The sequence below is a fragment of the Pezoporus flaviventris genome, unplaced genomic scaffold (genome assembly GCF_033815535.1).
Source record: "Pezoporus flaviventris isolate CSIRO_AGI_PZ_B2104156 unplaced genomic scaffold, CSIRO_AGI_Pfla_v1 ptg000105l, whole genome shotgun sequence".
In the NCBI taxonomy this organism is placed as follows: Eukaryota; Metazoa; Chordata; class Aves; order Psittaciformes; family Psittacidae; genus Pezoporus; species Pezoporus flaviventris.
The window spans coordinates 1,001,200-1,015,752 of NW_026892653.1; the positions used below are offsets into that span (position 1 = coordinate 1,001,200).

Consider the following 14,553-nt stretch of genomic DNA (forward strand, 5'->3'; position numbering starts at 1 on the left):
CCCTAACATTTATAATCACTGAGCACAGAAACTGTTAGAGCATAAGAAGTGGAACAGTGATGGGATAAGGGCAAATCTGCAGCATAAAGACAAGGCTCATATCACATGATGAGAAAAATCATAACTGAAGAGCACTAAAAAAAATAAACAAAACAAAAAAGAAATGATTTCTCCAGATTAGCACAGCAAGATAGCTTTGTGGTGGCTGCTATTCTACAAGCAGAGATTTTTATTACCAAAATCTGTAATAAGAGACAGCTTAGACCTATGCCTTCTATGAAGGTGGAGAAAATTGTTTTTCCTTATATTTAAAAGATTATCACTTCATATCTCATCTCTTCTTATTAAGTTTACAGCAATATTAAAACAAGATTTGGGTGAATAAAGAACATAATATACTCCAAAATAGAGAACATATTCTTTGGAGCATTATAAATGCTCCTGTCTGCTTGAATGGAATTTTAATGGAACAACCCACCCTCTTCGGAGAAAAATAAGAAAGAATGACAGAAAATATTATCCTTTTCCAAAATGTTCATTAAGCATTCTTGCTTTACAGCCACCACAGATCACTCTGTGGACTCCTGTCACTAGGGACAGTATCAAAGGTATTATCTGTAAGTAATTAACAAATCACCTCTATTAATTTATTAATTCTTTCCACCAGCCAGAATATTTTTACAAATGGAAACAAGTGATGTGAAATAAAGGAAGAATCCTGAGAGATACCATTATTATAATAATGGCTGATTTTCACGTATCTCTGTACATTTTACTACTTTTCCTTAGCAAGCCAAAGAAAACCGATCCAGTTCGTGATGTGAGCAAGGTAACAGTGCAAGGCTCCACAGGCCAGTAATAGAGACACCGTGTTGAGACCTGGGGCTTCTGAGCAGAAGACCAAAATAGTTGTGTGACATAATGTCTAAATCTTGAGAAGTGCAAGGGAAAAACTCTGTGTTTAAAACACAGACATTATATTATGTGCTTACAGCCAAATATCTGCTGGAATTTACTGTTTGCTCCCAAAACAAATCTTTACCTGCGTCACTGAAACGAAGCATGAAGGCAGGGTCAAATATGAATCCTCTGTAATAAATGGGACTCTATTTCCTTATTGTCACACTATGCCAAAAGCTGAAGTGACAAAAAAAAAAATGCCATAAACATGAGATTTTGCTACCGGAGACTTTGTCTACTTTGTCTTCAGCAGAGATTTTTTTATTCTGTTTAAATTTTCAGCGTATAAAGGTAGGCTGGGTCCCAAATCTGAAAAGACCAAAAAAGAAAAAGACAAAACACTGTGTGGCTGTTGGTGATGGCAATTAATGATAATTAGTAGATAGGGAAAAACTTAAAAGAAGTTGACTTGAAAGGCAACTGCAAGTTTTCTTACATGTTACCTCTTAGGTGTTATACTGAGATCCTGGAAGTGATAAAAGTATTAACACAATAAAATTAAAGGCATCACAATTACAGCTGCCTGAAGACAAGATTAAGGACTTCACATAAAAAGCAGAGCAGATGCAAACAAATAACAATCACAAAGCTACTAATGAGGAGTTCAAAAGAAAGTTCAGCATTTTCGAAGCAGTGCTATACACTGAAGATGCTTGTCCTTTTATCAGCTGGTAAAAATGGCTTTATAGGTCTCTTACCAGACCTATGCACCCGATGACTGTTAGTGAACCTCAGTGGAGAGCAGACATGCCCATGATCTCCAAAGTCCATATTTAAACTGAAGATTAAGAACAATTGATGACCTTTGAGAGACTACAACATACAAATATCTACACTCCAAGCCTTAACTATGCTAAAATGACTTAATATTTGCTTTATCGCCAAAGCAACAATTCCTTTCTTCCATTGCTGATAAACCCAGTTAAGCCTGTTTGTTTCTTACTTGTTTCCTTCCTTTCCCATCACGTAAAAACTATTTGGATACGTTTATCTGAAAAGCACCATGAAGTACTTTTTCCACCCTCTACTACATTTAGATGAAAACTTCACCATGCAGCAGACAAGTTCAGTTGTGCATTAAGGGCACAGATGTGTAATCGTTACTGGCTGTGCCATCCCAAACTTAAACAAAGATGTTGCTTCTTATTTCACCATGATATAAAGGCTGCTTTAGAACTGGGGGAAAAAAAAATGCAAAAATACTTGCTACTTCTGCAGAGTCTTTTAATCAGTCCCACCTTGAGGCCGATTAAAAGAAACCAAGTTAACCCAGCATTCAGGAGCAGCAACCAGCAATGAAAGATTGTTTTCAATAGCTGGAGATAACAAAGAAAGTAAATTTACCTACTATTATTTTCTTAGCAGCATGACATTTAGCTAGCTAATTTTAGTTAAGTATTGAAAAGGTTGGGAAATGGTGGCACTGCTACTTTATGCAAACGAACAAAACCCCCTTAAAACCAGAGTGGTACATTTTCTGCTTATATTAGAGCAAGGACTCGTTTTGTCTTGTCTTTTCTTCCACTGCTTCACATACATTTAAATAACATACGGAAAAGAGGCGAGGCTTTAGAAGTCCCTGCTAAGCACTCTGAAAACTAGGTAATATTTATCCATCGTGATGAAGGAAAGTGCAATTTCAGGAGGACTAAACTACTTCAAGTGAGTGCCGATGTATACCTGCTACATCTTGGAGTAGAAAATGTAGTAATAAACATGTCTTGGAGTGGAAAATGTAGAAATACTGATGGCAGTCCGGTATAACAATTTATATCTGAGAACGGGTCATCCTGCTGGAAAAGAAGTTTTTCCTCCTGACTCAGTTCAGGATACTGTGCTTGGTGATGGAAATCACTGGGTTTCTCCAGAAAATAAAGCAGTATCTCCTAGCACAGAACAGTGAGGAAAGAAAACTGAATGCAGAGACTTTGTAAGTGAAACTTATGACCCACTAATGTCTGCAGGGATCTGATACCGCCTCTCTGCTGCAACAGAGTTTTTTACTGCCTTCACAGCAGCATGCACCATAAATGAACAAGAGGGAGACAGCACAATGGAAACAAAAACAAATCTCAGCAAGGTGAAGCAGAAGACTGGGAAAAGTATCAGCAATTAGGTTTCCTCTTTTGTACACTGCTCCAGGTTTGCCAGGGTCATCCTTTACACCCCTTTTAAACAAATCTTAGTTTAGGAAGATAATTATACCTTTAAGCAATTAAAAAAAAAGTTATTAAAACTACTGGACATGGTCAGGTTAACGCAACAAAACTCTTGCCAAAATTAAAAGAAAAAAAATAAAAGACTCCTGCCTTTTTTCTCTACCTTAAATCTAAAAAGAAAAAATAAAAAAAAATGTATTTTTTTAAACTACTATTACTCATTTGTTAAGTAACAGAAAATTAAAAAATTGTGCTAGTAAAATATTCAGGTTTTCCATTCTTCACGGAAAACAAAGTATTTTACATATTTTGAAATTTAAAGCCTTAAGAATAAAAATTGAAGCTATTTTCCAGTTACAAAGGCTTTCATTATCTGTTAGAGTATTTTGTGCTGATTAGGGAACTCAGACACCCAATTCCTGGTTTCTGAAATTTTACATAATTAACAGGGACAGAAGTAAATCTAGACACAAAGAACCATTCCACATGCTCATTATTATTTAACATGCACTCACTTTCAGGCTCTCCAAGAAGGATCCCCCATCTCAGTAGTACAGACATAGAAAGAAATGGTCCTGCCACCATAACTGCATCAGAAACGAAGCCTTAACGAACGATACTAAATCCCTAGATTTGCAACACAGGCGTTTCTCAGAACTGTTAACCCATTTACAGAGCAAGGCCTGTTGACTTTCAGTGAGCTCCAAAACCACTCAGCATGTCCCCAAAAGTGCGTAAGTTCTGTATTAAAAACCATATGGCATATTCAATAAAATACCCAAATTAGTTCTGCATTCTGTAACTGCAAAGGAAGTCTTTTCCCACCAATCCCTCTTAAGTAGCGGTTCCCCTTCTGTCATTTTGTTCCTACTTTGTGATGTTTCGTTGACTCCTGTTGAAGGATTGTCTTTTCCCTGAGTCTCCTCGTAGTCAAGTAGAAGAATCCTGTTGTTCTATCATCAAATACAACCACCTGGAGTAACCAATTAGCACAGATTTGTGTCAGGACTCTTACACAGAGCGATGACAACCAGGACCACTGGACATCAGCTGTTATCTACTGGACCATGTCTTGTCCTGCTCTACAGCCACAAAGTAGGTGCAAACCTTCTACAAATGCATTTAAATTCTGCAGTTAAGCTACATCTAATATAGTTTATTACAGATCCTTTTTAATTACCCATCCTTAATAACACAAATGCTACTACTTTTCTTAGAACATTAATTTTTCTAGAGATATTTTGTACGTCAAAGATGTTTTCATGATCACCTAAGTAGTAAGGTTTATTTCCCCAAGCGTTTTTAAATCCACACACATATGTATGTCTTAGCAAGCTTACCTGCTTTAAAATTAAATTTCTCAATTTTAATTTGCTAAAATACTTTCTCTTGCAAACTAAGTTTTCAGAACTAAAAATATGGTGTGTGTTTTTGATGATCTACTTTGAGGAACAGTCAAAGTGGGGTAACATTTGTGGAATGCCAATTAAAAAGTGCAGGAAGGAATATCCTCAAAAAAAAAAAATTGGTGAAATGCTCACATTCAGGTATTTTTAGGAATCTTTATCCATAAACATATTGTGCTTCTACATGAAATTTGCATAAAGCACACTCTGTTTTAAAACTATTCTCTTAATTTTTGCTCCTAAAAATACAGCAGACCTGTGAGACTTTAGTACAACCTATTAGTAAAGAACTATCAGTTAGAAATAATCCTTTATTTTTTGTCAAATCTATTCAAGCAGCTTTTAAGTTCCAGTTGAACTCTGCTGGGCTTCTAATTTTGTTGTTTTTCTTCTAACAATCCTGGCTATTTCTCCGTGCGTGTTATTCAAAGCAGAAAAACCCTTTTCAACTGATTACAGCGGCTGGCGCAGAAGTTACGGTTGTCTTCCTTTTCGCACACAAGCACACGCGCATGCACACAGCCCCCGTGTCAGCAATGCATGCACAAAGACTCACGCTGTGAACGTGTCTCTGTCCCCAAGGTACGACAGTTTACAAGGGTGATGTTGGAGCGGCACATTTATCGCACTTCAAATTTCCTCCTCACTTCTTCAACCTTTCGCGGAGAAAGTTGCTGACAATCATCTTACTACTACTGCCCTCTACTGCTTAGAAATTAGGGACAGGATAAGAACTCCTACACTGAAGTAGGAGGAACTTGACCGAGGAACTCGAATAAAGAATTTTTGTATTTTTAAATCTATAACCTTTTAATTAGCGGCATTGTAAGAAAATTAAGACTGGTGGAAGATGGTTCTTTCCTCTGTTTTGGATCACGCATTATTATTGAGGTTGCTAATATTGACAGAAACTGCAGCGTTTATTCCAAAGGCTTACGAAAGGCAATTTAAATGAATATTCAGAAAATACATAAAGCCATTTCTTTCTCAATAAAATGACATCTGCAAAATACATAAGTGAGCAAAGCTGAGTTCATATGCCAACACATTTTGTTTGTATAACTGAAAATCATGCTCGTGTTGTGGATTAAACTGGACCTTTAAAACACGAGGTGCACCCACTGAAAAGCCAAGGTGTGAATATCTCACTAATGACTGGGGGGTAAACAGATACAAAAACCAGATGTTAACAGAGTTGGTTTAAGACCATCCCATGTGTTTGTTAATAATTTCCTCCACAAGCCAATGTATTTTCATTTCAGTTTGATTCAGTCACAAGTAAGATTCACTGAATATTACATGAAATTACTAGAATAGGATTTTTTCCCCCCTTAACATTTGGAACTATTTCTCCCCTTTTCCATTCCTCCACGATTTAACAGCTTTCCCTTTGCTTCATACTCAGCAGAGCGCAGAAAGTGGACAGATGTTTCAAACATAGGTGATGAGGTCACATCTCCTCCTGTGCTGCATTACAGGCTGTACTATGTGTATTGAAAACAGATCTGAATGAGACATCAGATTCATGCTCCTCTGGAGGACATTAAACTCAATGTCTCACTGATCTATTTCTCATACACGTCTATATTGTAACCCTTCAGGCCGAACGGCAGCTAGCTGCTACTAGGCAGCACTCAAGTCTGCCCTATTTTCACCATCGCTACAGCAGTTTTCCAAGAATGTATTTTCCTATCATGGATTCATTTACTCTCATGCAATCATTACACATTACAACGATGCTTTTGTAAAGCTCACTTGGTGATCTACCCCAACAGCCCTGCATCTGAACTCTCTCAGACCCCAGAGCTGCCATAAAGCTCGTAGCAGCAAGGTCAGAGTAGAGGTTCAGAAAAAGACAATGCAATCACTGCTCCATACAAATACCTCATTAAGCACCAGGAAAATGTTTTATTAATGTGATCCCCTCTCTCTACATATATGTAATTCTACAGCTATGGATGGGTCTCACCACACAACTGATTACAAACTTAATCTGCAAGAGACTATGACTACAGCTACGTAAGATGCCAAGTTCCTTATGTAGAAGAGCAACTCTGCATGTTTATTTGCACACAGAATCTGTTTTAATGCACACAGTAAGAAGACTGATTACTACAAAAGCAATTTTCACTAGTTCTTTGCTGCTAAACTACCATACATACTGTTTGTTCTGGATTCTCCTGCTTCTTCTACTTACCTACAGATACTAAGTGAACTAAATGCTCCTACTCTTATCAATTTTTCATTCATGGAGCAGAACAAATTGCCAGCTCTCCAAGAATACATATAATCACATTTTAGATGTTAAAGCGCATTAACTTTTTAATTTAAGAACTAAAGCTATTAGTTGAAGACCATCTGTCTGGTGTCATTTTAATTAATTTCTAAATTGGAGAAACACTGGCTTGTGAGGACATACAAAATGGAATGTCCAAAATGCAGAATATCAAGGACTGTCAAACTACTAAAACTGTTCCACCTCGTTAAACCCCACCTATACTTTTGAACACTGTGGTACTATGTCAGCTTGTGCAGGACACACATGGAATGCCTCCTGCGATAAGGAACATTTACGCTCAAAGGGTGAAAAGGATGGAATTAGGGAGAAAAGTAATCAGAGGAAAGACACACAAATTAGAAATCTTCCGGTAATCTTAAGTATAAAATGTAAGGTTGAAAAAGCCTCTGCTGGTCTGAGGCTTCAAGTGTTAGTTAACACAAATTCTAATTATTTTTGCAGTTTGGTATTTTTATTAAACATGCACCGAAATATGAGACTTTCAGCTAATAGAACACATGTGTAGGTAGAGAGCATTCTTTTTGGCATTATTTCATTAGTTCCACAAAGAATGATGCCAGAAAAACAAAACCTAAATTCAGTGCAACTACCTGGATAGACAATCCAAAAAGGGGAAAAAGAAGTTAAAATCAACAACTGGCAGCATTCTGCAGAAAATATGGTATTTATTACTACTGTTACAAAGCTTAAAACATTTATTCACCTTGGAAATTTTATTGATAAAATTTCACAGTGAATTTATGCCATTTTATGCTTTAGTTCATATGAAGCTAACATATGCCTTGCATCCCCAGCTTTTGAAAACCTTTTACTTGTAATTCAGATTGAAAGCCTGCATCAGGTGGCAGTACTAAGCCTCACCTGAATCGAGAGATTACCCAACATCTGTGAAGTGTACAGTAACAGATGGAGAACAGCAGCAAATGATGAATTTTCAAAGGGACTATTTGGTAGCCAAGCTAAAATCTATTACCATTAGTAGTCAGCTAAAAACATTTAGTAACAGAAGTGCCACATTATTCACTTATCAATATTCTTTAGTGTCCCTTGGCAGCATGTATTAGAGTTCAAAACGTGGAAGAAAAAGCCACTCTCCTGAAAAGTAATGGACAGGTGGGAAAACTACAGAAGTCTCCCTGCTCACAGGTCATGTACAGATGATCGCAAGCTACTGGATTGTTATGACTTCCATTACCACTGAACCATATCATATGACAAGTTTTTGTGCTCTTATCCCACTGTAAGTGCCAAAGAAAATGTATTAGTTTCAACTTCCATTCTTAGACCACAAACATGGTTTAACTCACTTTTCCTTGCAATTTTTATGAGCTAATAGCTCAAAAAATGGTCGCTTAGCACAGATCAGCTGATGAGCAGGAAACAGCTGAGGCACGAGGCTTCCCTCTGCTCCTCTTGTTAACAGACACAGGGAGCTGTTGTAAGGAATCATGTGAGTGCTACTCATCCACTTCAGTGCAAAACAGGCCCACGTGGCTTAAAACTGCTGATGAAGGGTTCAAAATTAGCGCAGAATGGAGATGAAAATCCCCTAAATATTTTCTTCCTCCTATTTTTTTGCTCCACTGGAAAACAGTTGAGCAGCAAATACTTCTGGAGGAGCTTGAGGGTTCCTGGGGATTTGGAGAGATTCCAGCTGAAGTGTGACAATGCCTGCTGATGCTCAAGAGGCGGCAGTTACTTTTCTGCACCAAAACATAGCTTAGGGTGTGAAGAACAACTACGCCAGCACTTCACTGCTTGCTTTCATGGGAAGTTTAAAAGCAGGGCCCAGAGTACAGTTAGTTATAAAAAAGAAGATAGGATGCTGAAGTGATTTCCTCCATACACACGTGCAGACACAATCGCTTGGGTAGAAGCAAGATGTCAAGTATGACATACATATGCACAGTATGTATACAAATACGTACTATGTCATAGTACCAATGCCTTTCTATAGATAAAGTGATGTGGATTTCAAAAACAAAAAGATTAAATCATGCTTTTCTTCCCTATCTTGTACTCTCACACACCTCAACACATACCATGTTCTATATAGATGCAGAGAAACGTGCACACACATTTACAAACATGTACTTGTAGAAAATCTTTCTTCCAGAATAGCCTTACTCTACATGTGCTAATGTAGCTGCTCAGACAACCAGCAAGACTCCACTTACAGACATTTAGAGTGTGGAAGGTTTTTACTCCTCTAGAGTTTACAGTTTCTTACCTCATGACTACTTTGGCATGAGAGTTAGCTGAATACCACTGTTATATGAAAGAATTTGCCTCTCCTGCCTAAAACAGAGGGCTCAGGAAAACATAGTCATCCAAACATTTCACTTACAACCAGTATGAACTCAAAACATCTTAAATAGAACCACGCAATGCAGCTTAAGAAAGGTGAAATTTTGGGATCCTTGTTAGGAACAGATATTCCAAGGGGAAAAATTATGGTACTAGGCTATAATATTTTTTTAAAAGTAACTTAATCGCCATGTCAGAGTGGCACACCATCACCCAATATTAGTCTTTAAAGAAGATATTTGGCCAGTAGTATTTCACAAAGCAGGAAAAAAGAACGGTAAGTACTCAAACAAAGGTTCTGACATGTCTCCAAATGAAATGACCTTTCCTCGTGTCACTTCTGTAAAAGTATTCCTGATTAAAGTCTCAGTAAAGAATACTTAAAATGTTGGGGGTTTTATTTTTTTAATACAAATCATATTGCTTCCCTACATGAATACTGTATGTGGTCAAAAGTTCAGAGTACTGGTAGCTTCTCAAAGCCTTTGAGTTCAAGAACCTTTATGATGTGAGCCGCTTCACTTCAGGGCAATATTCACGTTCTAGCCATATGTCTCACAACTTATTAATATTCAACAGGAACAAAAAAAATTCAAAACACATTTATTCAAGTGGCCTGGCTAGAAAGCTTCTTACAGGAACATTTTTGTGCTGTGGATATTTCAATACAGCTCAACATTTACTAAAGTGTGACTGAGATCAAATGTTAGGAATTTTGCTGACACCTGACATGGAAATTCTGCTAATTTAATCACTTACTGACTCATCACTCAAAGTAAAAGCTTCTTTTTCTTCCCTCATGTATGCATAAGCACCTAATAAAGCCATCTTATCAAAAAGAACTAAAGCAGATATGAAAGATCTGTTTCTCCCAAGACAGCCATATAATGAAAAAATATCTGCTTAAACCTCGGCAATAAATGTTCTTTGGTTAGCATGGACTGCAGCCCGCATCTGGCCATAGTGACAGTTGGTAACAGAGAAAAGAACATACTGTACACAGTCTAAACAATCCAGTTAGTAGATTTGAGAGTGAAAAGGCCAAAGACAAGAAGGTATAAACTGCAGGGATAAAAGCATCTTACAGGAGTAATGAAATAAGCTTGAGCAAATACTTTGAGTCCATGGACAAAGTACTTAGCTTACGTGTTATCATTTTGCAAGTTGTTTATTAAAACAGAAAGACCAGAACAGACTTTGCTCTTTAAACCAGGCACAAATAATGTGAGATCATTCCAACTGCAACATTAATTTTAAAGACCAAAGTAAAATTATGCTTAAAACTCAGTTATGTTCCTACCTGCCCATCTTGACCCACATGAACTTGATGTATCTGCAGGTTTCCCTGTAAAATAAGAGCAGTGACAATTAAAATGACTTTGGAATTTTACAAGTTGGTCTGACCTGAAAAAGGCCTGTTTCTCATCTCATTATTAAACAACTTCAATATTAAGGAAATCTATTAATTTAGGAAATTCTGCTGAGGGTTATCTTGGCAATCCAGCTACAATTCGATGGTCAGCACTTCAACCACAGAGGATAAACAGACTAAAAAGCAAGGAAGCTTTTCAGCACCAGCATGTTTTGCTTTCTGAAAGTTACTGTATGATGTACAATATTTTTGCGCAGTTTGTTTGCACGGCTTTTAAGGTAAGCTTTGGGGTTTCCCTTATTTATATAAAACTGCAAATTTAAACTACTAAACTAGAATTAGCAGTATTAACACTTTTAGGTATGTGAAGTGCGATCTACTATTGGTTGTTATGAAGTTACTGCCTTTGCTACCAGATTTTTTTATTTCATCAAAATTTGATACCAAGACCATCATAGTTCTGCCACATAAGTTACATCTATTACAAAATAAAATCAATATTGTAAAGTGTTTAAAGGAAACTGTAGCTACAAAGTAAAAAGGACAGCAGTATCTTTCAAAATGAAGCTTTTATTCATATGTTCAGATATGTCTTTTCAGCAGTATACTTGGATTATAAACACAGTTTCCCAAACACAGAGACATGCAGTGAAACAGCACGTTTCTTTGAAGAAAAAAAACCCCACCAGTTCTTTGATTTGCATATTTTCTGCATTTTCTCTTACTGGCAGCACTTCTTCTTATTTGAAGCTGTGTACATTGTAATAAATTTAAAACCAGATGTTTTCATCTGTCATGGACAGATGTAGTCCTTAAAAGTCTTACACACAGGAACTCCAAAGGAAGCCAACGGGCACCTCAGGATCAATTACAATTCGTATCTGCTGAATCATAATTTTTTTCAGTGTCTCTTTACCCAAAACCTGCTTCAGTTTTGTTGCAGCACATTATACATCCCTTTAGACCCAGAACATTTTGATCCTTCCTTATTTCCCCCGTCTGAGAAGCTCTTCAAAGAAGACTGCCTTTAACTATAATATTTATATAATATTTACAATAATATTTATTCTACAATAGCTCCCTTTGTTAACAATACCCCTCTTCAACAAAAGTGGTTTTATGAGATGTGATTTAAGGTACTTTGGAAATGGATTTAAGCCTACCCACAAGCAGATGTGCTTCACATTGAGTAAAATACACTACAGAGAAATCATAGATTAAAATTGTAGGCTGCATTTATGTTTAAACTTATATAGTTATTGCTTCTTCATGTAAACAAAGTGCATTAAGAAATCAGCAGTCTTAGCAGTTAGGAGTCTCTATACATTTTTAAATGCCCTAGTGTGAGGCGGCCCTCCCCATGGCAGTGCGGTTGGAATTAGATGATCTTAAGGTCCTTTCTCCAAACCTAACTATAGTTACTCTCACCCAGGTAAATTCAGCTGGCTTTAATAGCTGTTTTGCCTTAGTAGGGGGGGAAAGTCAAAATTAGAGGGTTCACTACTGGATTTATCCATTTCCATTCTACTACACTATGATTATAGAAAACAATATGAAGTGCAAATACCTCAGTGTCAGATTTCTCTATCAGTTCATTCTGCAATGTATCTTTACTAGACAGAGTTTAAAGGTTTCTCCAAATCCTGTTCAACAGTTCCCACAGTTAAAGACACTGAGTATTCTGAACACACTGAGTTCATAAACCTAATTAAAATAATTTCATTTCTCAAAGGCAGTGCAAATACCTAAACTGGTTTCTTACAATACTCTGTAAGTACTAAATTTCCAAAGACTATCAGCCACATACAACAGTCATTCATGTAACACACACACAGAGCTGTCTTGGTTGGACAAAAAAAAAAAAACCAAAGCAAACAAACAAAAAGAAACCCACAACTCCCCCAGAGACAGAAAGTGCATATTGCATATACTGCCATAAAGCTCATTTCATCCTGGCTCCACCTCATGCTCTCACTTCTACTCCTGCTGGTCTCTGTAGAGCATCGTAACGGATCCCATAGGTTCAGTTTTAGAATTGGGGCCCTATGTTCTGGCCAACATCTTATCCACGAGTACTCAAACTTGGCTCACCTCACTGTCCTGCGTGATTTGGACTTGCTCGCCTTGGGGAACCTGGGCTATGTGGAGATGGCCCTGTGGGATCCGCAACAAAAGAAAACACCAAGAAGCATCAGAAGACAATCATAACTAGAGGAAGAGGCTATTACCTTGGATTCAATACAGCTTAACGTACGGAAGCCAAATGCTTATTCAATGAAAACCACTAAAGAGAGCTTTAAAAATAATAAAGTGCATACATATTTCCCCATCTTGTTATGCAAAGTGTAAGCACAAGGACTTTGAAGAAAGAATGGTTCATTTTCACATAAAAGGAAAGAAAATGGGCATAATAATAACATTTATGTAGCACATTTCTCTACAGACACAGTGTCTGCATTTTTGATTGATACACAAAGTATGGGACTAACTTGCTCTGGCAGATTAGCATTGTGCCTGAAACATTAATCCCATTTAAAGACCTTGGAAATTCAGTTCTAGAAACAGATATGCCAAGACTAGCTATTTGCTAAGAGTGAGGTTTTAAAAGGTTATTTGTAAGTGTCCAAAGAGCTTTATGCATTCCCATAGTTTGGCTGAAGTACAGTACCATGCTAAAAACTCTCAAGACGCTGTAAATTGGCATGAAATAGTTAATTTGAATGCAGTTACATTGGTTTATGTTAGTGGAGAATCTGTTGTAACAGTTTTAATAATGTTAATACTTTGTACTGCTGACCATACCCACCACTTCAGAACAGTTATCAAGCCAACCATTTGATCAAAACATGGATAAGAGTGGACGGAATTCCTTGCGCATCCTGACTAGCCCAGTGAAGTCCTTGCTACTGTGATTTACCTGAAGGGAGATTGGATTCTAAATAACCTACTTCAGGGTTTATAAGGCTTTGTGTTCATTTTAATATGCCTGCATGAGACAGAGATTAAAGATAATCATTTGGAATTCTGTCAAAGGCTCTTCTTATTTTATAACACAAGAACAATTGCATATGATTTTCAAAGAAACACAGATCCCTCTATTTCAAACAGTTTCATTTCCTCTAGAAGGAAACTGTCTATTTATAGGAAGAAAAAACATACTGAAAGTATTGCTCTGACAATAGGGACCGTATATAAAATTATAGCACAGCCCAGTCCATGTTGAGATTAGAATCACTTTCCCTCCTTAACATCAAGCTCTCAGGGCTCCCAGGAAAAAGCACTGAACATTTAAAAGACCCATTTATAGAGTTTTCAAATGTAAGCCACCCTCCTTTCTGATTAAAGAGAGAGGGGAAGAAGGTGACTTTATTCATCTTTGTATTATGCAGCATTCCAGAAGAGAACTGCTCACTCATCTTTTGCAGATACACAGCTGACCTTCAAAGGACAGTCCTTTTGGTTTGTTCACAAATACAAGGCAATACTGATTTCCTTTAAACATATATACTATAAATACCTACTACCTTACTAATAACTGTTAGCCTGCTCTATAGTGCATTTTCCTCTCCTATAGTTGCTTACTGGAGTTTCTCCCAGTGACTTTCATTTCAACTGCTTTAATTTTCATGCAGTCCTTAAAAAATATTCTGGCTAATGTTTAAGTCCTCCCTTTAAGCAATGCTTACAGCTCTGCCAGTTGCCTTCAACAGTGTGGCGCATATCTTGAAATCTTCCCCCAGTTTCCATGACTCCTTTACTGCTACTCTGGGTAGCAGTCTTACAGACATGTCCTTTTTTAAAAGATTCCGAACACATCAGCCTTTCACAGCCCTTTTTCTGTCATTATCTTTCAGAGCAATGTCACCATTTCCATGCTATTTGCATGCCTGCATGACCAGACTTGAGTATTCGCTGTGTTGATAGAGGGTTTTCATTCTTTATGTGTAAATTATTCAGTTGGACGGATTTTCTCCTCTCCTGCACTGCCTCTCTTACCTGGGAAGAGAATACTATAAATACCTATCAAATATCTATTCATTACTCCACTTC

At 37.2% G+C, this 14,553-nt stretch overlaps 1 protein-coding gene across 4 annotated transcripts in view; it reads right to left on the reverse strand.

Moving 5' to 3' along the window:
• The window catches only part of BANP (BTG3 associated nuclear protein), a 151,763-nt gene that overhangs the window by 57,951 nt on the left and 79,259 nt on the right, over positions 1-14,553 (reverse strand). For 2 of the 4 annotated variants that reach the window (XM_061477357.1, XM_061477356.1), the window contains exons 10-11: positions 12,595-12,666; positions 10,432-10,476 (exon numbers count right to left, since the gene is read on the reverse strand). In XM_061477357.1, the coding sequence (XP_061333341.1) occupies positions 10,432-10,476; positions 12,595-12,666 (117 nt within the window). Of the gene's footprint in view, positions 1-10,431; positions 10,477-12,594; positions 12,667-14,074; positions 14,500-14,553 lie in introns of those variants that run through there. The other 2 variants (XM_061477358.1, XM_061477359.1) reach the window with 2 other exon arrangements.